Source organism: Semicossyphus pulcher, unplaced genomic scaffold (assembly GCF_022749685.1).
Source record: "Semicossyphus pulcher isolate SPU_LCO1_2020_fin unplaced genomic scaffold, fSemPul1.0.p SCAF_26, whole genome shotgun sequence".
Taxonomy (NCBI): Eukaryota; Metazoa; Chordata; class Actinopteri; order Labriformes; family Labridae; genus Semicossyphus; species Semicossyphus pulcher.
The window spans coordinates 5849040-5873662 of NW_027211700.1; the positions used below are offsets into that span (position 1 = coordinate 5849040).

The 24623-nt window shown below is 41.8% G+C and overlaps 1 protein-coding gene across 2 annotated transcripts in view; it reads right to left on the reverse strand.

The window, feature by feature from the left end:
- Positions 1–220: 220 nt before the first annotated feature.
- pxylp1 (2-phosphoxylose phosphatase 1) overlaps positions 221–24623 on the reverse strand; it is a 33037-nt gene continuing 8634 nt past the window's right edge. The window contains exons 1-5 of one of the 2 annotated variants that reach the window (XM_069676628.1): positions 19481–19577; positions 12755–12943; positions 10391–10517; positions 2038–2177; positions 221–1933 (exon numbers count right to left, since the gene is read on the reverse strand). In XM_069676628.1, the coding sequence (XP_069532729.1) occupies positions 906–1933; positions 2038–2177; positions 10391–10517; positions 12755–12943; positions 19481–19577 (1581 nt within the window). In that variant the 3' untranslated portion in view covers positions 221–905. Of the gene's footprint in view, positions 1934–2037; positions 2178–10390; positions 10518–12754; positions 12944–19480; positions 19578–24623 lie in introns of those variants that run through there. The other variant, XM_069676631.1, reaches the window with a different exon arrangement.

Here is a 24623-nt window from a genome sequence, read left to right on the forward strand (position 1 = left end):
AAATTTCACTCGGAGGCTGGCAGGAGAAAGTCGGGGTCAAACATTCGTCCGTTTGCGTTCACACATGCAGCCCACCTGGACAATGTCAGGAAATGTTCAGGGAGGGCAGTGCAAGTGTGAAAGGGGCTGAAGAGAGGGCATTCAGTACTCAGACATTTATACATGCACAGAACATATCTGCAAATACATGGACCATTTCTTTTCAAACCAGTCACAAATGTCTGCTTACAATGAACCTTTATTAGATTCAGATTCCTACAAGCAAAAGCAAGAAGTGGAATGAGTTTGTATCACCAATGACATAAATACAGATTTACTGTAGCTATCGACGCTTGTCTTTTTTAATGTACCCAGTCAATTTGACTATTAGAAAAGTAAAAAAGATCTCTACTATTAAACAGATATTACTGCAAAGAATAAACATTAAAATCCAAAGTAATGCTAAGTGATAAATGTGCTAAATATACACAAAATATTTCCCAGGAATGACTCATCCAGTAAAGTATTTCCAGCTTCAATGTCCCTTTTTTTTGCAAGATTTTTGAAAAGCTGGAATTTTACAATTCCATGGTATCATGGAGTGTATAAATAAAGTGGCTAAGTGCCATAAAACTTCCCTTGAATTACTTTCAACGTAAAGATCGATTAAGAAGTTTTTTTGTTTGTAGAAGTTTGTAGAAAAAGGTTAGAAACTGACACGTACTTGACATACAGTACTGTGTGTGTTTGCTACTCACTTTGCGCTCAGGAGTGTCAAGGACTACAGTTAAAAATGTGTGGAATTATAAGACACTATGAGCAGCATAAAAGTGCACCGTTTGAAAAGTGGAAAAAAAACTACAAAAACAACCATCTGCCAACTCCTCATCCTGACTCAGGCACCGTCCTCACCATCTGTCCATCTGTCAAACAGGGCGCCTGAAGCAGGCCTCCTGGTAGGAAGTAGCGTTGACAACGCTGAACATGTCTCTCCTGACAAAAGACAGGAAGTTATTCAGAGGGCACAGAGGCTGGCCGGCATGGCGGTCGTGGGTGCGACAGAAGGTGGTGTGAAATGTCACATCCTCGCCGTTGTACAGCACCCTGAGGAACAGCTCCCCATCTTTTCCCTTCGACTTCTCGCCTTTGCCGGCTCTCTTCTTCTGCTGCCTTTGTGTTGCTGGGGGACTCTTCCACAGTTCAAAGGCTATTCTCGCTGCAAAACGTGGAAAGCGGGCTTCCTCTACTCCCAGAGCACTCAGCAACGGGGCCACGGTAACATCATGGGCTGATGAGAGGGTGAAGACCTCCTCTCCTCCTGCACGCGGCTGTCGACCAGCCTCATTGTCTCTGGCAACACGCTCCATTTTAGTGGCAGTTCTGTTGAGGTAGGGGTGCATGGCCAGGATGGCGTATTTACGATAAAGCCCAACTCTTCTACGATCCACCTCATCGTCTAGCTGCTGTCGACGGATCACAGCAAACTGTGCCATTGTCAGACATCTGTTTGTGCCACTATCTCCCGCGGAAACGCATGGGAAAGAAATTCCATGGCACAGGTGGCACAGCAGGGGGTCTATGGGGTTTGCAGCTCGGAGGTGACGGGTGAGCACACCTAAAGTACGAGCCATATCGACATAAGTTCTCTCCAGCTCGGTATCGCTCACTCTGAGCCGGTACTGCCTCCTCTGCTCCTCCTCCAGGTATCTGTTCCTGGCAGGGCAGTCGCAGGCCGAGCCGCAGAACAACGTGCTCCACTGGTGCCGCACTGTCAGTTTTGTCCAGTCAAAGTCTGGAAGGAATCCATAGAGGAGGGCCAGTCCACTCTGGAGGGTGCGGCTCTTACCTGTGGTCTCAAACCACACCTGGCGGTCAGACCAGTTGGGGGGAAGGAGGCTGTGACGCTTGTAGGCTTGTTGGAGGAGCTGCCCGTTGCGCAGGTGCTGCACCACACCTGGAAAAGAATGGACACAAGATGAAGGCTTGTTTGCTATTTATACTTCGGATCGGATGAGATGAAAACTGTAGAGTGTTCTTGGTGAGAGCTTCGTTGCCCACCTGTCTGCGTGAGTTCTCCCATCTCGCAGGCACTGTGGTTGGGCAGGCGGGGAACATTACTCAGGGGTGACTCCCAACGGCCATGCCCTCCAAGGCCCATGTGTCTGATGAAGTCGGATAGCTGCGGATGGGAAGGCTTTCTGTGGACGGTAAGGGATAAAAGTGGGTAAGAGTGTAAAGCAGATCATTTCAGAGCTTGTGAAAACTCAAACTTAATGATGACAAATGATATTCTAAGAAACATGTTTGATGAAATGAGGCACAGATACATTTTAACTTACATCATACTTTAAGTAGATCATATCCGAGCATCACTGGACTCATTTAAATCACATACTAAGAGAGATCGAGCTTCAAGTGAGTGTAGACCATTTAGCTTCGCACTTTAATGGACCGCCAACAATCCACACATGCAGGGAAGTTGTTTGTTTTTTACAGATGCACTGTCACACTCTAAAGGCCTACTGGGATGCTCATCAGCAGAAAATGCTTCGACGCTTGAATCGATTAAACAGTTTATTAATGCTGAACTTTTGCTGGCTGAAAATGTTTCTTTTGTCATTTGTCAAATTGTATAACTTGAACAATGAAAGAAGTTACAGCCCAAAAACAAACAATGCTACTGCCTATAAAATTCAAATTGAGTCACCACTGGTATTTCACTTAAAAGTATCGTCATGCTTATTTTCTCAAACTTAACCGTGATTGGCCGACAAAATGTCTGATTATTTCATAAGCAAAAATGCAGAATAGTTTTCCTGTGTTTATTTGTGTGCATGCTGGACGGTTCAAAAGTACTCCAGACAAAGTTTTATACAACAACATAAGAAAAAGATTTGTAAAATATTGCCCAATCCCAAGTATTAAGAACATTTAAAAAAAAATGTGTATGTATGAAACATTGCATGCATTGAGCATACACACTGAAAGTGCAACATGGATCCCTGCAGCCTCCCATTTACAGGAAGCATAATACTGGTAAAAGGGAAAATGTGTCAAAAGCACAAAAAATTCTCAAACTTGGGAAAATCAAGTTTGCACTTCGAGGTTCAGTCGAGAGAATTGAATGCCAGGTGGCAACCTTTGAGATCACACCTCAGCAAGCTAAAAAGGCTTCCAACCGATCAGCCATAATTATCTTACTTCCTTTAGTCGTATAATGCTGAAGGAATAAACTTATGCCCAGGTTAATTTTATAAATGTTTTTTTACAATTTACTTTTTTATTGTACATTTTTTTTGTTTGTTTTTTCCCACCTTTTTAATTTAAATTTAATTAGATTTTTTAATTTATTTCTTTATTTATTACTATTTTTATTTCTTCCAATAATTTTTAGTCCTCATCAATTTGATTACGGTCTGCCAAATGTTGATGTGTCCCATGTATGCTACTTAACAAGTAACCTGTGTATGTGCTTTTATTTATTCCTTTATTTATCACATCTCTTATCTATAATCTTGTATGAGCTACATAATGCCCATTTTACCAATGCTCTTTGATCTTATCTATGTATTGTAAGTTACTTATATTTAGTGTTTGGCTTATTTGCATCATAAATGGGGAGATGCCTGCGAGCTAGTTCAGGCAGACAACTCAAGCTGCACTGATTCACACTTGACATGCTTCATCACAGTCACCTGACAAACACTTCCTCCAAATTTGGCGGTTTATTTAAGCTGCAAGATTTCCACTCTCTCCCTCTGCTCTGTCATTGCCGTCGCTGCCGTGCACCAGTACTGCGCTCCGACTTCAGCCCCACCACCACCCCAGCATCCACCTGCAGGATTTTCTCATCACTCCTCAAAATCTGCATGTAAATAATTCTGCGAGGAGTGATGAAGTCGGAGCCATGCCCCAAACACAAACTATGTTAAGCTGCTAAATAAATATGTCAATCTATACAAACGTGAGTTGCCTGGCACAGATCCTGTAAAAATCACACATTCAATATGTCTCCCAGTTAAAGATTTTAAAACTTAATATACCTCTTGTATAAAAATCACATTGCAACGTAACTTTAAAGTCAGTGTACAGAAAACCTTGTCCCTCATGAAAGAATGAAGAATGAAGGCCACTTCCTTTACCTTCCACCAGGTGTCGCTCTAACACAGCACTACAGCTCGGTTTAATATGTGTGGGATGGAGAAATGAGAGATGGTGATATAAAAAGATGAAAGATTTTTTTTGCTTTGGGACACACACACACACACACACACACACACACACACACACACACACACGTACAGTATCTACACATATAAGAGCACACACACTCACACACACACAGGACACAAAGGGATAAGGGCAGCGGGAGGAGCAGTCTGTTATCTAATAGATTAGAGATGATTGAAGATTACAGTTTAATAAAAACAAATCTGTGGGAGCTGCAGCTCGGCTTGCTCAGATTAAAGGGGCACACACACACACACACACACACACACACACACATACGTGCACGCACACTGTTTCCATAGTGATCACGGACTGGTTCAGGAACACGGCATTAAAAAACGACCTACTCTCATTAAATCGTGCACTTTATTGTTGTAAAAGCCCAAACACAGTGAAGCTAATCTGGTATCTAAAGCAACCAAATACATAATAAAAGGACAGGACAAATAATTTCCCTTTTTTGTGTCGAAATAAAAGCTTCAAAGGACCAATCTGTTTTCAGATGAAAGCATTCGGCTACATCTTTAAAGGGAATGTGGTGCTTTTGTTGTTACGTTGCATCAGCAGTTCGCCTTTCCCTACATTATAACTCCTTATTATTCACTTTTATAGTAATATATGAACCACAAGGCACGGTAAGACATGGGAGTGGTGAAATGCACGAGACATTTTGCCCACGAGTGCTCCATTCTGCTCCGTCATCAGCAGATCAGTTGGCTGAGAGGAGTTTGGAACAATCTAGATTTAATTGGCTACACTGGGAGACAGGAAGTCAGCGGATAGGGGGGCGCTGGTATGGACAAAGAGACAGCCAGGCTGACTATTAGGTTGATTGTTACTCACCAAAGATTACGCAGCCCAATTACATTAAGCAGGGATTATCAGCAGTGATAGGACAGGGGAAGAGATTAGCGAGGAGGGAGGAAGGGATGGAGAGATGAGGGGAAAAAAAGAGGTAGGAAAAATGAGCAGTAAAAGGAAATGACATGGTGTGGTCGACTTTAAACAGGGGGGAAGAGTGCGAGGCAGAAAGGAGAGTAAATTGAATGGATGGGTGCAGATTCACAAAGACACGATCCTTGACAAAGACGTCAGTGCTGGAAGATGAAAAGGAAAGAGAGTAATGTTCCCTGCTGAAGAGAGCTCAGTTAACCGCAGACGGAGACAGTGGGTCGGCAGGCTGGTGCCAGCACACACACACATAAACACACACACACACACACACGGGACTGAGCTCTCTGTTAGGATCCAGCCCTGGGCATATGCTGGTTCAGATCCCTGTAATTACACCCTTGTGTAAATAAAAACAGAACTCGCTCATTAAAAACAGGACACAGAAATATGAAATGGGCCTTTGATACTCAACCTTTCAGCAGGAGATAACACTCAAACCTCAAATAACCCAAACATGCTTGTCAGTGGAGCTCTTTCAGCCTCTGTGTCATCTCGCAGATCTCTCTTTGGCGGCACCTATGGCGATAAACGGTAATTGCGGGAGCAAACTTCCCAGAAATCCAGACAGTGCTGCATGTGTGACGTCCACGGTTGGCTCCGGTTGTAACTCTTTGATTTTCCTCGCTGACGGTCGCTTTCCTTTTTAGACTGTTTGCTTCATCTGAGCGTCGAGTTTGTTTCTTTTTCTTTGCTCTACTAGTTGCTCTGTGGGGCTGTACTTCAGCACAGCAGTGCCCTTAGCTAAATGCTAACATATTGAAACTAAATGCAGTTTGTATCTACTCGTTTTTTGAATATTTTGTGAGCTGTTGTTGCATATAGTTTTAGCAGTGACACATTTCGACTATAGATAAATGTAATCCCAAACCCGTAGATATATCATTTAATCGTCCAGCCCTACTGTCAATACAGAATCTATAACCAATCCAACAAAAATATGTTTAAATATTCCACTGGATGAGCTCAACCTTTCACCTGCAGGTGGCATTACACAAAAAAGGCAAAGGATAATCAAATTCAATAGATTTCTTAATCATTGGACCACAAAGGTCCGCGCAAAATTTCACGTTAATCCATGAAGTAGTTGAGATATTTTTGTCCTGACCAAAGTTGTAGACTGACCGATAGATGACACTTCCATCCATGAGTTATGTGGCAAGCGATAAGTATTATGCTAATTCCAAGCTTTATATTTCACTCTGTGATAAATGTGGAGTAGCTTAGCATAATTTACAGTTAAAAAAAACTCACACTGGTGCTCTGTGCAGGCCCTCATTCAGCCTCTGCATGAAATGCTTAGGCCATGTCTACACCTACACAGGTATTTTTTTTCCCTCCTTCGTTTAAAAAAAACAAAAACATCCACACAAGCGGCCAATCAAAAGTCTGAAAAACTCTATTGCTGGAAGACTACCTGGCGGGCTGCAATGGCGCATCGAGGAAGGGGGGAATCATATGTGTGGACTGATAGCGAAGTGGAGTTATTCCTCAATACCACAATTGAATATAAAGTTAGTAAAACACAGGAAAACGTGGGCTGGGAGTCCGGCCATCACTGTTTTTGTCACGTCCGTCATTTTGCAAGGAATGTCGCCGCATCTGTGACGCCTCACAAAGGCGATAACGGCGCACAGCCTGACGTCACGAGCCAAAAACGCAGTTTACCCCGTCTACACGTCTCCATGGAAACGGCATTTCTAAAAGTCTTCACCCCTAAAAGATCCATTTTCAGTGACCTAAAACGGCGTTTGTGTGGACGAAAGGCCAAAAGCTACGTTTTGAAAAATACCTGTGTACGTGTGGACATGGCCCTCACCCCTGCACCACTTTCTTCTGATTGGCCAGCTCCCTGAAGCCTCCGAAGCCCACTGCAGTTTATGACGTCACAAAGTGCAGCGCGTAGAACAAACAGTGTGAAAACTGGCGTTCACAGCAGCCTGCAGACCGAGCTGAGAAGCCTGTGGAATACTCCAAAATACTTTTACCTACAGTAACCTAAAGTAAACACCACTTATACCTTTCCCTACAGTAATATAAACCGGTTTAAAGACTCCAAGACCTCATTAAAATGATTTACATTCCAATAATGTAATTACTTTCCTGTTTGTTACATTTGGCTATAAATACAATTGGCTTCATGATGGCAAACAAACCCTATCTACAATAAAAAGAAGAGATAACGACATAAGAAACCATTCACAAGCAAAATATGGTTTGTTAAAGCAAGTGCAGGACAGCAGAACCAACAGAAGTATTTTTTTTAACAAAACGTAATTGTAAAACTGAGCCAAAACATGCCTGTTGCAGCAGCGCTCTGCTTCATGAACAATTTGATAAACTCACATTTGGGAGCAGAGCGCTACAGGGTGCAGGCCGATGATACAACTGTAAAGCACTGAGCGCCTCCCTGAGCAAATGCAGGAGACAAATGCAAAAGTCAATTTGCCTTCTGATTAAAAACCAGATCAGTCATAAGAGGCTTGTTTGCTAAATGGCTGAATGGCTTATTTTCATCTCAAGTTCAAAGATCAAAGAAAAAAATCCCACTAATTAAATGTGCACAGCAGCTGAACTGCATCCTACAAATCTGAAACACGACTATGTCCACTGTGCCAACTCTGGAGATTACAGCGCGCCTACTCCGTCCAGATTTGCAAAGCTGATACGGCTGAGAGCTTTGAGCAAAATTATGACATTGGCTAAATCAGAACTCAGGTACACAGCCCAAAGAAAGGGGATTGGTCACTGGGTATTTATTGACCATATGGTCTAAATAAATCCTCCTAGGGGATGTGTGTGCACAGTCAAACATACTTTTTCTGGATTCAAAAATAGCTCAGTTTGTTATCATAGCACGCGAGGAGTACATTTAAGTTACTGTATACACACAGAAACTGGGTGTGAAGTGCTGATTTAAGACTTCTTCTGAAGCTGAAGTAGGGCCGCCTGCTGGTTTTTAATAACCTCCTATCAGGAGCTCTCATCTGGCTCTCCTGTAAGAGGAGCAGAGCAAGCGTGAGCAGAGCCAGATTGCATCAGTACAACTAAAAGAGGAAAGAGTCAGATGAGAAAATGAGTTAAGGGCAATAAAAATGGTAATGAATTAGTGGGTGTGTATTTGTCCGTTTCAGAGCTCCAGAGCTTCTCAGCGAGCATGCTGTTTAAATCAAGCGAGATAAGCTTGCCAACAACTCAACAAACCGCACACACACACATGGAAATGTGTTGGTTTTTTTTCATTTTTGTGTATTCATTTGCACCACAGCACAGCAGAACAGATGTAGCTAACCAAACCCACACGCTACCGCTGACACATGGAATGTCACTAAGAAACCAAGAGAGCAGTTAAACTGCGTCTTATCCCCTACTGTATTCTTCAGTTTAATGCCTACACAGATAATAACTCAAATATAAAACACACTAATTTAGTTACTGTTTTTTGTAAGCCTCAAAATACCACAGGAAAAAAAAAAGGAAGTAGTTTCTGTTCAACACACTGAGCCTATTTCCTGACAGCTGCTATCAAGCCCGCAGTTTTTAGGAGGATATCAGAAGCTGTTGCAGTAATTGGTGTCTCGCTCTCTGCAGCAGGTCCTCTTGTTAGGCATTAGATGTAGCCGGGGCTCTGCTCGGGAAGACAGCTTAAATCCCAGTGGTACTCTGTGCCCTCTACTCTGACCTGTTCTAATTGAAACTGTGGGCACACAGCCTTATCCTCAGATACATGAAAAGTCTCACAATGTTTTTCATTAAGCTCTTCATATTGTTTCGGTGCTGTCTTCATAGTATTAGTGTCTTGAAGCAGAATAGGGCGGGAAGCACGAACACCAGGCCTGCAAAATATATAAACCTGCCATGTGCAATAACAGTTCTTATTCCGTCTCTACAAGAAGTAGAGTTAGTGTTGTTTTCATCACAAAGTGTTGATCAAGAACATTTTTCCTCAACCATCGTGTTAGCTAACCCCGCACACAATTTAATCTGAGGGTATCTCATTGCCTGATTGGCTGAATGTTGTCTATGCATGGCCCAAGTATCCAGGTCTGCATCTGATAGGTCAAATGTAATCTCAGACTCTCTAAATCTCTAAAGGCAGGTACGTGGATTTTACGGATGGCAAGTGTTCTAGTTTCCGTTTGTAGTATGCTTGTAGTCCAAGTAATATTGACCAATCACAACAGTCCGTGTGGAGAGCAAAAGCAGGCGGAACATAATACGCTGTAATGCCATCCCCGCTCCCGTCAGCGTGATCTGACAACGATTTAACTTCTTATTAATCTCTGTAAACAGACATCTGCAGCAAATTCAGCTAACAATCTGTTCTAGATCAAAAATTCAACTTAAAACTACATTCCTTGACGCTGTGTCACGAAAAGCCGCTCAGCGTTTGGATTTCCCGACTTCCACAAATGCATCAGAAATGATGGATCCGACCGCCGTTCAAAAACCGAGCATTTTAAAGGTAGTTTTGTTCTCCTCTTGAGGACAGACCTGACAAAGCTTCATTTTGACTCGTTAATTAAAGTAAATCATAAGATAAACAGGTTCGTTTTCTGTAAACAATGCAGCACGTGGAAAAGGTCTTGACTGGAAGTCGTTAATCGCTGGCTAAACCGCACATGCCCGACATGTTCCAGGATCCAAGATTAGGTGTGAATGCAAAAACCTGTCTAAATAAAAATGATATTTCTGATTTAATGTGTTTAAGGCAGTCTTTTGCAATAGATTAATTATGCAGGATGATGAAAATGTGATTTGTCTTTCAGCACTAATGAATATGACGCAAAATGCAATTAGAATAATTGTCACAAATTTGATCACAACTGTAGCAAATGCAATAAATGCTGTGTTAGTAATGCTTGTATGTCTATAGTTCTCAAATGCAACATGCGTGTCGTTTTAAGTGAGAACTTTCATCATTCCTGTGTTTTATCTTTTTGTATGTGTTGCAGAATGTTTAGCTCTATCCCTGCAATATTTAAGAACTTTCATTACACCTCTGCCACTAAACAACCCATTTCTGGGTTGACATGGCCAAGAAATCAGACAAAAATGATTTGTTTCACATGTTCACCCTCTGCAGTGCAGATATGTTTAAAAGAAAAAGTTAGAGGACATACAGGGACTACAGCACAGCCTTGTTTACAACAGTACCAGGGGAAAGAAGGGAGAATTTGACTTTAATAAAAATGCTACATGTTGTTCTGTTGTATATATTTTTAAGTACCTGCTGGGGGACAAGGTGCAGTCGATTGCGGGCCGCTTGGTCTTGGGAATGGTGTAGAGTGGGTAACGGTCACCATGTCTGATCATCACCTGGACAGACAGCAGCTTGTAATCAGCCGGGCTGTGACCTGTCAGAGGAGAGTCTCATCAGCATACAGGTGTAGTGTTAAGAACCTGTAGAGTAGTATCTCACTTTTCAATTGACAAAATATAAACAAATTATTTTGATTATTTACGAATTCTAAGCGTGTTAAAAAAACAAAAAAGGATGCAATTAAAATCTTCAGAAGTTGGAAAAGGTTAACAGATTAAAACTGCAATAATTAAAAATTCAACCATGTTGACAGAGACCAAAATGGAGCTTCAAAGTGAGTATAGAGTAGGCTCTGACCGATCAAGAGAATACAAACATGACTCCAAATGAATGCTGTGTTTGATTGTATTTTCTAAATGGTCAGTAACGAGTAACGAGATAGCTATAAAGCACTAAAATGATGATATAATACAGTGTTGTATCTGCAGCGTGTTCACACTGCCTCCCAGGTTTTTCATTATTCAACCAAGAACATTCCCATTGAGATATACAATCTATTTTACGAGGAGAGTCAGCAGACAGCCGCCTAAAAAAGTTTCATAAAAGAACAAACAGACTTACAAAGACATCAAACACTGATTATGACTCACAGTGTTTATTATCAGGATATGCACATTAAGTGGTTTAATATTCCTCATTTTTTATAAAAAAGGTAAAGGTATTTAAAAAGGTAAAGTAAAGTAATCCATTAGAGTACTTGTATAAGCTACTTCTTGTAGTAACAAGTAACCCAACAGGTTAGTTCTGCAATTCAAGCAATCTGTTACTTAGTTACTTTTTCATAAAAAGTAATCTGTTACTGAAAAAAATGATTTGCCATATTTCCCTTTTCCTTTTGTTGCCGCAAAAAAAAAGCTCAGTTTCTGTTTCTCTCCTACTTCTTGGCTGGTAGCTGTGTACCAGCGGAAGGCAAACATACGGTTGTGTGTGCATGCGTAGCCAGCTAATTCAGCGAGCGTGATAGCAGAGAGGACAGCATGTAATTTGTGGAAATATTGACATTATTTTTGAATTTTTGGGTGAAAGGGAAGAGAACAACATGACGGTGAGATGTTGTGTCTGGAGGATAAGTGCTTGTCCCCTGTAAGGAGCTCGACTTCTAAGCAGCTAAACACAGCTCCACAACACTGGTGGGACTAAGAGCCTGTGTTGTGTCTTTGAAACAGCTGTGTCTAATGCTGTGTGCCTCTGCTCAGTTCACTGTCAGATTGTTAGCGTAAAAAAGAGCTGTAAAGGTTATATTGCGTCTGTCGTTCCTGTTATTAGGCTGCAGAGTTACAGATTATGGGCCGTAAACGAGGCTATGCAATGACGGTAGAGTCAATACATTAAAGGTAGATGTACAGCAGGCTACACGCCGTCCTGACAATATAACAAACATGTGTAACGAGTCCCAAAGGGGGTTTCGTTTTGGATGCACAGTGCTCTAATGCATTACTTTTCTTAGCAGGTAACGCAGTAAGGTAACAAGTTACTTTTCAAAGTTACGTTACCCAACACTGTAGGTTAATTAATGGACATAATATATTAAAAAGGCAAACATTGATTTAACAAATCTTGCATCTGTGGCATTGATGCAGCAGCTCGACAATCCACTTTGTTGAGTGCAAAGAATGGACTGCGTTTGAGTGAGAGTGTAAATTAAGCAGAAAGAGGAAACCAGGGCACTTAGAAAACAATCATGTCTTGGCTCCACCTGAAAATAAAACCTGGTTCATGATAGATTTTCAATAACTTCCAATCTAAATCTTAATGGAGTAATGGATTTTTCCTTTGGACACAAAACTGCCATCCAGAGATAAACAGAGTCAAATACAATTAGCTGAGGCTGGTATTACTTGTCATAGTCAGTGAGGGAAATTTGTACGATGGCCTCAGGCTGTGCTGACTTTTCAATGAAAAAAAAACCCACTGTGCTGAGCTGTAGAAAGACTGCACTGCAGTATTATGGATGATGCAATCTAGTGGTAATGAATTTTGCACAATTAAAACATCCCTCGTGTCCTGACACACTAAATCTGACATTATTAGTGTATTAAGTATTTATACGCTGTCCATCTCATGGGGTGATACGAGAGCTGATTAAGGGTTGTGTTTAGTGCTCTGAAACAGGGATGCTTTGACACTTGCTGCTACTATTACTGGTCTCACGTCAGTTCAGCTTTAAGTATTTCCATTAGATATAACCAAGCTCAAAGTCAAATTTAATTCAAAAGGCTTGCAGTCTTTAGTTAAATTAGAAGGCTATAATAGTCAGTGTGCAGGCCTCACCCTCCCAGGCCTGTTCGGTGCGGTTGGGAGTATTGCAGTAGCCGTAAGCCTCAGCTATGGGGTCAGGCTCCTGGGCGTGGGGCACCGGGAAAACTCTCTTCCTGCTCTTCCCCAGAGCAACCCCAACGCCTCCATCTGCAGCCTGGAAGGGTCGCTCCTCCACGATGGGAGTGGTGGGAATGAGGTTCACTGTAGAAACAGAAAATAAAAGTTATAAAGAATGCAAAGTGGGATAAAGTCTTCATAATAAGGGCCTTCTCATGTGCTTACTGTACAATTAACTGTATAACTGAAATGACACAGAGCAACGGAAAAAATAATTGCTTGCATTTTCTTGAACTATAAATCATTGAAGCTCTCCAAATATGTGTTGATGAAGGTAATTGTCTTAACCTTTAATCAACAGGGTAATGTGATCATCATAACAGCCCTAGCTGGCATGTGTCATTGCAGTTATGGTGCAGTTCAGCAGTTGTGTCAAGTGTTTCCTGTTTTATCCTTTTTTCCCTCCATGTTAAACCGAGGAGATTTTCTTTAAAGACAAAAGTCACATAAACTAAGACTCAAAAATAATGCCCCATCCCTAGCTAGACAGGATGCTACAGCAAAACTAGGAGCTTTGTGAGGGTGTGCTTAAACACAGAGGTGCTTTATATAAATGCTTATGTCACCATTAGGGATGTTAATATATAACTGTTTAACGTTAACTGACAATAAGAATATTGACAGATTAATACAATCGGTTAAACAGTTAAAGCTTTGTTGTGTATCTCTACGTTCCTGGGATATCGCTAACGTATGAGCGGGTATCACAGTCAACAGACTGCGCACGAGACTAACCCCACAGCATGTCAGCATGTTGCTATTTCTTCATTGTCTCCGACATAATAAGAACTGGAGTAGGCCTGGTCTTTTTACTTTAAGTTTCCATAGCCTATTGTTAACGTATTCACTGTTTTTGAGATGAAACGAAAAATGACATGTACGCACGAGGCACAGCAGCGTGACTTCTTTCATTATTTAAATCTACAGACACACCTTCAGGAGGGGACAGGATCTTAGGTTTATTAAGTTATTATTAACTTAGTAATTATTAAGTTCTGTGTGCTTAACATCAAAGAAAGGTCGGCTGTAAATGTTTATTAACTTATTGCAGCTGGATCACACGGCTGTTATCTCCAGTGTCCGTGCGTAACGGACACTGAACAGTGTAATTAATATCTGTGGGCATGATTGTCAGTGCCACAGGTACTTATGTGTGGATAATAAAGAATTTACCTTTTTAGTTGCGTATTTCTCTGCGAGTATTAGAGAGAGCGTGCAGCAGAATGAGTGCGCATGATGGAGAACTTGACGGTTTTCGGGCTGTTTTTTCCAAAATATGGATTTAAAGGTCCCATATTATACTCCTTTTCAGCAGGTTCACAGAGGTCTCAGAGGTCTCAGAGGTCCCAGAACAGTCAATTTGAAGTCTGTTGCCTAAAAACCCAGTTTTGTTCCTGGACTTCAGCCAACCTGTAACTCCCTCTACGGAGCTCTACTGAGAATAAGCTGTTTCTGTGTCTGTTGCTTTCAATGATGATGAGCTGTGCCTGCCCACGCCCCTCCCGCTCCGGTACCATGCGCTAATTCGGTTGCTATTGGCCGGCTCTGCCTTCAGTCAAAGATGGACAGGCACCTTCCTTCAACACCAACTCTGGTTGGCTATTGTAGGCTGAGAATCAATAATGGAAGCTCCTATTGGTTCAAATGAGACCTCTATAGAAAGCTAAGAAGCTCGCTTCCACTTTGATATCGGAAGGGAGCGGCAGTTCAAAGGGAATATGAAGTTATTACAGTAAATAAACGGGGAAATGCGGCATTTCTGACGGCTGATTAGTAAGGACGAACGGCGATCCGTGGATACTTATTGATGGAATAATGCTTTTGGACTAAATACTTAACTGGATTGTATCATCTGGACCTTTAGCAATGTACCAGGAGTGAATGTATGAAAAGAATATGCATCAGTGGAATACAGGGAGCCTTCATCGGTGAGTTACGTATATTTTGTAAATGTTTGTTTATGTTCTGTTGCCGTTGATTGGTGCTGTGGTGTGGCGCTATGGTGATTGGATCTTTTAATGGTTAATATCAATCAAATCTTGAGCTTGATCGTAGCTTTCCAACGATGTGACACATGAGTGGCAACATAAAGTTATCATCGTAGCTGCAGGGCAAATGTTGTAGTAATCGCGATGACAGCCCGCCGGCGGGCCGTAGAGTGGTAACGGGTTTTAACGTAGTATAAGGAAACTAGGTTACCAACAGTAACTTACCTTAGCTGCTATGCTAAAACCACATTCAACAGGCTATCACGCTCGGTAGGCCTATACAGTAAAGCAACATAACCTCAGAAGAAGGAGGTAAAAATAGACTCCTGTGCTCGTTTGTGCAGCCAACATCAGAGCAACTGCCGTGCTTTGCCCGTACCTTTGCCATGTTTATTTTACCGGAGCAGCGTTTGTGAGAGGAAAAAAAAGCGCCCGCGAGGAAGTTTCAGGGGGCAGACCAAACATTTATCTGGGGCGGGGTCACCAACCTGGAGGAGGTGTTATTGCCCTTCATGACGTCATGTAGGGAAAAACTGCAATCGGGCTGTTTCAGCACACATTTTCTGAAAAGTGGAGCAAGCAAGAGAGGAGAGGATAGACTTTTCTCATTTCGGGGGGGTTTGTAGACAAGCAGGGGGCGCATATTATTGTTAGAAAACCATTCCAAAGTGAATTTTGCATAATATGGGACCTTTAATTCTTATCGGTTAACGATTAATGACTGTTAACGGGGGTCAGTTATCGGTCAGAAAAAAATGTCTAAATTAGCATCCCTAGTTAGCATGCTTACATGATCAAACGGACATTAAAATGCTGACGATTAGAAAGAAATGTAGGTCATGTTCAGCATTTCAGTGTTGTGTCTTAGCATGCTAACATTTGTCAATTTGAAATAAACTGTTTTTTCGTCATAAACCACAAAGTTTATTACAAATACTCTTACCTTTATATATATTTTTTTATTTAACTGTAAGTCTTGTACTTTGATTGTTTTTCATTGTATATGTTGTCTTTGCTATTGTTGCTTCTGTTCTTTCGTTCATGTAAAGTGCCTTTGAGTACCTTTCAAAGCGCTATATAAATACAATGTATTATTATTATTATTTAATTAAAGTTTTGACCCAATGAGGATGCTGGATGATGGGTGAGTGGATCACCAAAGGAAATGTTAAATTAATCTTGGGAACCTCATGGTGATGCTAGATCAAGGTGTCAACACATTCATTAGGCTACATCATATGGGAACAGTGAATGTCCAGTCGATGCTGAGGTATTTCACTGTGTGAAGATTCAAAGTAACACCAAGTTATGGTGAATAAGTGGAGACCGTGAATAAGCCACGTTTCATGACAAACCATACGACTGTCGTCGAAACACTGACAGACACAAATGACGACTTTATGATGGATGATCATCTGAAAGTACAACATTTCATGACAACTCATCCAATTTTTGTTGAGATATTTTGGCCTGGGTAAAAGGCCAACCAATGAAGAAGTTGATGAAGAGTGCCTAAAATTAAGGAAATCAAATTCAACTGCATTTCATCTCCATGTCAACAGCTCTATACCCCCAAACCCCTCAGAGCTACCAGTGTGTTGCTTAGACACCAGTGACCTGTGACCCCTAGGGGAACTGGTCCAATAAGAGCAGAAATGTTGTGGGAACTGGAAGGCCCATTCACAAATCTAACTCAAGAGGAAAAAGAAGCTAAACCCACATGACCCTTTGGCAAGACGGACGTCCAAATCCTACTTATGTCACACACACACACACACACAACAGAAATCCAAGCTGGCAAGCCAACTCTGCAGATATTACATCCTGCTGCAGGGACAGAGGAGAGGCCCTGCCTGATCTCAAAGAACAGAGACCCAATGGTTTCTCTTGGATAGAGCAACCCTCAGACTTAATTACCTCCACATGTGTAGTGGTATACTTGGTGTGCAGTTAGGAAAAGCCTGGCTGTAGTCTTCACTACTTCCAAAAAGAAAAGGCTCAGAAATAGTGCAATAAGAACGTTCTAGACCTGCTCTTTTTGTAATGTGTCCTGAGATAACTCATTGCAATTCTTCCATATATAAATAACAATTGATTGATGATTGATTGATAAGTGTTAGACACTGTCTTTCTCTGGCATTCACACAGTCACACACACAGTTTTCAATTTCCTCTTCTCAGAGGTTGCAGACAAGTTCATAGTTACTCGACAAATCTGCTCCCAGGAGGATGTTTATGTTTTGTGTTTTTCCACTCCAATGAACTAAACATCTTTCTGGACCATTAAAGCGATTTATGTTCAGTTTGCTTTCACTTTACAATCAACAAGCATGAAGCAAAACTAATGCTTTTACAAAACTAAACTAAAGCACTGTATTGCTTCATTTTTGTGCTGGAAAAGTTGGATGGGAATCTGAGAGATTTACAAACATTTGAAGACAAAATTAGACAAAATGTTCACAGTGAGCTGTAAAGCAACGCAGCCAAGACGCTCCATCTACAGGATGGAGCTGTTTACTTACAGTCATTCCACCATCATGTCTCACTGCTGAAGGGAGAGGTACAACTCCATCTGAACAGCTGACATAAAAGGCTCTGCAATGGTACTGAACAAGCTTTTTATACTAATTATCTAGTAAGATATACAGGCTACTGGAAAAAGTGATCTCAACCAGTGCTGTTTATAAAACATCTAAGGAGAGCAAACTTCAAAGCGAACATTGAGACTACTTATCAACAAAGCACAAGAGCCGAGTGTCAACAAAGACATAAGTAAAGACAAGTAAACGTTGAGTAAACATATAGTCGCTCTGAGAACTACAGGGGTGGGAATCGCAGGGCAACTCACGATACGATACGTGATACATGGCCCCCAATAACAATAATATCACAAGTAAGGGATGATAATTGATATATTGAAAACCATATGATACATCACAATATCTGATTAACTGAAGAATAATTAATGTATGGATTTAATGGATTCATGTATTTATTCACTGCAATTTGGTGTCAGTTTCACAGAATTTGACACAAACTGAGATGAAACGTTTTTAATCCGTTAATCAAATTTACAGAATTATAGAACAAGTGAGTGTAAAAACTAATTAGGACTTTGGATTTTAAAGTGGCTGGCATTTCTTTTAATTTGTTTCCACTGCAGTCCGACATTACCCTGCTGTCAACTTCTTCAGGCAATTCATTTCCGTTCACGGTACCCTAACTCATGTCATAAGTGCCACCACGAGGAGTGATGAAGTCGTGACGTGGTGAGTCGAAATCGCAAAGAAACCTGTTTAGAGCGCTAAATTAAAATATCAATATTTTGTCCCATCACTACTGGGAACTACGCTTGGAACCCCACAGCAAAGTCATTTTTAAGTTACAAGTGCTGAAATCCAAGTGACAATCTTCTCTTTTAATGAACACATTACTGCTCATTATATAGAAAAAGAGTTTCTTTAAGAAGATTTCCAAATGAACTCACCACTGATGAGGAAGAAGAAAAGGTGTGCGGCAGCAGCAGAGACCATTCTGACGAGTGCTTGAAGGCTTCCACACCCAACGTGTGTCACACAAACATACATCCAATCCAAGCCTATGGCAAGCCTACTTTGAGAGACACTTTCATTGGTCTCTCACACAGTCACACCTACAGTTTTCCATCCCCTCTTCTCTCCGGCTGGCCTCATGAAGTTCACAGAGTTCATCACAAGATATTTTGTACAATTCCTGTCCAATATCATTTTAATATTGTTGGCATTTGACAAAACAAGAAATCTGATGACAACAACCTGAGGCCCTGGGAAACAATGATGGGTTTTGATCTATTCCTGACACGTTCCCATGAAAGATTAAAGAGTAACTGCACACTTAAACATGTTTTTTGAGCTGTAATCTACATTATATTGCCGTACTGTGATGAAACGCATCAATGATGGTGTTAATATTGATAATTCTTACCAAATTTATAAAAATCGGCATTTCATGTTCAGGTTGGAAATGGCTCGAACATGCCATCTACTGTTTTAAATCAGCCCTGAACTTTGCCAGCCGATGATGACAAGGAGTCAGCCGTTTGAGACAAAGCTACGTTATGACATTTATATAAAAAAAGAATGTTAACGTCTGTCAATCAGACGTGGGCAGAAGAAAATTTGCGTGTAGTGTATCCTATAAACTGTAAAGCAGCCAGTCAGACGTACTGCATGCACGGGATGGAGCTGTTTACTTACAGTCATGTTACAAAAATGTCTCACTGTTGAAGTGCATCACTTGAAAGGGCTATGCATTGGTCCTATACAAGCCTTCTATTCAAATTATTTTGTAAGAGTTTTACATGAATACTGGATAAAGTGTTCTCAATCAAGAGTATTCACAAACGTCATAATAAACAGTAAGAAACTGGGCACAAAAGCCTCAAGTCTCAAGACATAATCCGGCAAAGCCAAGCCTAACAGAGGTTGAGGGTAGTTGCTCTGGGTACTACACTTAGAACAGCACAGCAGAGTCATTTTTAGTTTAATAAGTTCAGGTTAAATAAGATGATCTTCTCTTGTAATGAAGACATTACTGCTCATTTTCTAGAGAAAGAGTTTTGGTTTTCTTTAAGAAGATTTCTGCAGAAACTCACCACTGATGAGGAAGAGGAAAAGGTGTGCGGCAGCAGCAGAGACCATTTTGACGAGTGCTCGGAGGCTCGAAGTCCAGTCGCACACACACTGGAGCATTCATTACCACAACCTGTCCCCCTCTATGCTGTGTGCCCCATACACTGCCATTACCCAGACACACACACACACACACACACACACACACATGAAGGAGCACACATACACGCCTGCCTGGACAAACCAAACTTTTGGGAGCCAGCTCAGTCACAGTCACCTACACAATGGGGCTTTTGTAACTCGCTGCCCAACTCTACCAAGTGCATACACAGCACTGGCACAGAGAGCACACTGTAGCAGACACACACACACATACACAGTACAAAACAAATTCCTGCACCCACAGTAAATGTGGCTGCAGTAATTAGTTTGGGACATTAAATGCCTCTCCAACTTTCCATCAAACTTGATTAGATCTTAGAAACACAAAGAAGGCTCTCTGAGAAGGCCTTCAACTCTGCCCGACTCCCAAAGGTGGACTGTTCAAATCATCAGCTGAGAAGACCCAGCAAGTTGACTCACATTTTGTCAGTCGGATCTCTGCATTTCTGTTTAATCAGTGTTCATCATTTTCACAGGACATCCGGAAGGGCTGTGAGATGAGCTGTAGCTAGCTTGAAACTAGGAGCTCAGTTTTTTGCAAAGTAAGGATTCCTCCAGTTTTCATCGCACACATTGTTCTCCCGCTGGGCTTCAGGTGCTGCAAGCCAACCATGATTTAGTAAAATCAACTATGGCTGACCCGAATGTTGGAAGCTTCAATCGTTGCCATGGTAACCCATGGCAAAAATCAGTATTTTAATATTATTTTTTCCTTTTAAACCCCTCCAAAATAAGAATTAGCTAACTGAAATAACTTCCCAACATTAATCATTATAGTGACTTTTAAACCAACCAATATAGTGTATATAAATAAACTACTGAGGTGTGGATGGGTGAAGTTTCGAACGTGTGTTCTGGGCTAAAAATAAATCAGTGTCTAATCCATGCACTGTTCATCTTTCACTGCTGTGATCCATTTATTCACCTTTCTTTGTCGGCAGTCAAACAAGTTCATTAACGCATATTAACAGCATGATAATACAGTGCCCATGTTAGAAACGGAGCTCCTCCTGTCCATGGAGGACGATGGAGAAGCACCTGACAGATGAGCGACTGTCACTACAAAGATGGTACGGTAAGACGGGTAATTCAGGTCCTCTTCAGTGGTGGAGACGAAATGCAACCGTTATCCGTAGCTGTCGACTGTAGCCAATCGCCTACTTTGCATCTCTGCCACTTTAACCCCTTCAGAGCTCATTTGTTGTGGATTTAGTGTAAGTAAATCGAGGACCCCCTCGCCCCTTCGTCGCCATCGTAGCGAAGCTTCGAATACAATCGAATGATTGCTGCCGAAGCTTCGACGCCTAAAAAAGGTATTCGAGACTAAATTCAACAGTGGAATGAAAACCTAAGAAATGTATGTTTTAAAGTCTTGCCCACAACTCAGCCAGCGCTGTACTCTTTACTCGGGTAAAACATAAGAATAACGTGTGTTTAATGCCTGCAGTGGGTGATCTCGTCTAGTTGTACTTCCTTTAATGACAGATTTATTTTAAACAACGATTGAAAAATATGAAGTCGTCCTTCGGTTTAATAAATTAGAAAACTGAGTGCGATCTAGTAATTTTAAGACAGCCCCGCCTCGCTGGTTGAGTGTGTGTGAATATCTTTATTTTTTATAGTGTGCTAAGCGGACTGCCGTCTTTGGTTACGCTGCACCACTGGAGCGCTTACATCCGTTGAGTGAATCTTGCTAACTTCTGAAGACTTCCCTGGGGTAGATGTTGCCCGACTTCTAAACTTTGGCTGAAGTGGCGCTGGTAATTCCAGCAGAGCGTGGGTTCAGCCTCAGAACATGAGACGTTCTCTGCCCTAGGTAAAGACTCAAAACTAATCACTTAATTAGAGCCTGTATCAGCCAAGTTTGATCGGCGTCCGATCGATCATGCATCCCTAGTAATCATGCACCCATCCTTACACACACACACGTAATCACACGTAATCATGCACCCATCCTTACACACATAAAAGTACTACACGTACACTGCTGAATCTTCACCCCCATATTCTGCTGAACCATCATTATGCAGACATAAACACAGCTTGCCTTCTGATGGTGTGAGCAAAGAGGGCTGCACTGCCACAAAAAATACACACGAACTAATTTGTGTCAGCTATCATGCCCCGGTGATTATGGGGTGAAAAAACTCAAGGCTGTGACTCGGCCTGAAATTAAGAGGGAGTGTTCTGAGCTGGAGTCACCAAAGAATCGGTTGAACGATGCAACAAACATTGACACTGCCTAAGTACTGTGTGCACAGAGGGACATGGCAGGCTACACCTGTCCATCATATCACACCTTCTAATTATGATATTACACTCCCTCCCTCTAGTGCACACACACAAAAACTGCACTTTATTTCAGAGGGAACTAATGAAACATAAATGAAAGCATGCAGCTTTATAAACAATCTGCAGGGATTCAGACTCGTATTAAAGCACAGATTAACATCCTCCTCAGCACATTTAATTAAACACTGATGCTTGGCGATAGAGCAGAAGCGAGGGATGTACTTATAAGACCCTTGATTGCCCCCGCGCAGATCCAAATCCTTTAATATAGAGTACCTTCTCTTACCGAGTGCAATGTGATATTACACTTTAGTCTATAAGCTCTTAAAGTGGCACAGTGACTCAGTGGTGAGCAGTCGCCTTGCAGCAAAGCCCCAGCCCTCCCGTAAAGGAGGTTCTTCCTGTGTGTAATCACACAGAAGTGGTGTAGTTTTCTTCATATGTTCCAGTTTCAAAACTTGCTTATCAGACAAACTAGAAACGGTTAATTGCCACTTTGTGTGGTTTAGTTCAGTTGACTCGAATAAAGACGAAAGCCCCTTTCACACAGGAACTCCTGACAATTTCCGGACATTGAGGTCTGGAGTAGAGCGTGGGTTGAGTGTGCTGGAGGAGGAGAATTTCGTGATAGAGATTGTTCCTGGCTACAACCTTTATAAGTAGTGGATATTTCCAAAATACCAACACAATACAAAGGCAAGCAGTAAAGATTGTAAAGCAGTGAAACATGATCACCCAAGTCTGTCCCAATTTTCTTACACCATATGATATATGACATACTAAGCGGCCAGTTGCTATAACGGGTTGGACCTTGCCTTCAGAACTGCCTTCATTCTTCGTTGCATAGATTAAAAAATTGCTGGAAACATTGCTGGAGATTTTGCAGACTTGTCAGCTGTTCATTCATGGTGCGAATCTCCCGTTCCACCACATCCCAGAGGGGCTCTGTCGGACTGACATCTGGTGAATTGTGGAGGCCATTTGAGTACTCGCTGTCATGTTCAAGACACCAGTTTGAGATGCTTTGAGCTTTGTGACATGGCGCGTTATCCTGCTGGAGCTGGCCATCAGACACACTGTGGTCATAAAGGGATGGACATGGTCAGCAACAATACTCAGGTAGGCTGTGGTGTTTAAAATGATGCTCACTAAGGGGCCCAAAGTGTGCCAAGAAAAGACCCCCCACACCATTACACCACTTTGACCATGTCTACATGCCTAAGTGCATCGAGTTGCTGCCATGTGATTGGCTGATTAGATATTTGCGTTAACAAGCAGTTGAACAGGTGTACCTAATAAAGTGGAAGGTGAGTGTGATTAAAATGAACAGTATGTAGGATTAAGTGGCATCTAGAGCTGATTGCAATGACTTGCTCAAATCCCGGCGCAAAACGCTGCCCTCTTTAGAGCCGGCGTTTGGTTTGTCCTTCCTGGGCTACTATAGAAACATGATATGGCTCTCCCTCTGTCACAATAAAGGGCTTATTCAAAAGGTACCAAAAATAAAGTTCTTATTTTCAGATGTTTATACACACATCGATGAAAACCATATTACATTTCTGTCAATAGAGCTTAAAAGGGCACGTACACGTGGTCCTTTACACTGAACAGTTTGGCTTCCAGAAAAATTCAACTGCTACAAGGAGATTTTAACAATGCAAAGTGTTTTAATAGCATACAATTTAAGTGCAGTGCAGAGCTGAGTATATCTGCTAACTCGTAAATCAGGCTCAAGATTGTTTCCAATCTGAAAATGTCATAAGCACCACTGGTCAGCAACAGTTAACATGGGAACTCGCTCTTAGTCCTGTAAGCTGCTGGTTGGGTGGCTAAGGCTTTAGGCTTAAAATATGTCCTTCCTGATATTGTCCAAGCATGTCTGTCGTGCATTAGACGAATCTGAAGACAGGCCTTTTGTTCAGAGACATATCCGCGTCTCAGTTACATTCCCCGTCTCCCGTCTAAAAGGACTTCTCTGTCCCTGACAGCACAGGGGCAATCAGTCTGATTAAACAGCGTGTGTGGACACTGGAGGAGGTAAGAATGCGAGGAATGTGCAGAGAAGAATTTGCAAGGTGCATGGAGCTCTGCCTGTTTAACTCTTAAATGGACCAATTGAATTTGAAGGGGAGGCGTTACACACTTCTGTGCTTTTGGCAGCTGTAAACACTAATCAATATCTGCAGCACAACCTCCCCAGTATTCTGCTTTAACAAGAACTTTGGTCTCTCTTCTCTCCCACACACGCCACATCTCATTTGTTTCATTTCAGCTCGTTTTATCGCTGTGCTTAAAATGGCTCTCATTCCTCACAGGCAACCAACCTTTTTATATATCGCCTTTTATATCCTCTCGTGACTTTCCCCTCTCACTGTGAATGTAGCAGCACTCCAGGAGCACTTAACTCTCACAGAGCCCTGCTTCACCTTTCCTTTCACTGCTGCCAACATCCCGAAATAGTTCCCTTTCTCCGTGTTTCAGTCACCCTGGTTCCCTCTCCTGCACTTGCTCTGTCGTCACTCTCCTCTGGGAGTCCCTCATGTGTCAATCGCCATACCCATCTTCCCCTTTCCTGTGTTTGCAGCCATTGTGTTTGAATTTGAGGTAGCCTGGAGCCAGACACAGGCATTTACTCCACCACTGATCATCATCTGTCTCTCAGGCTCTCTTGGTTATGGTCAACAAACAATAATAAATACATGAAGCGGCTTT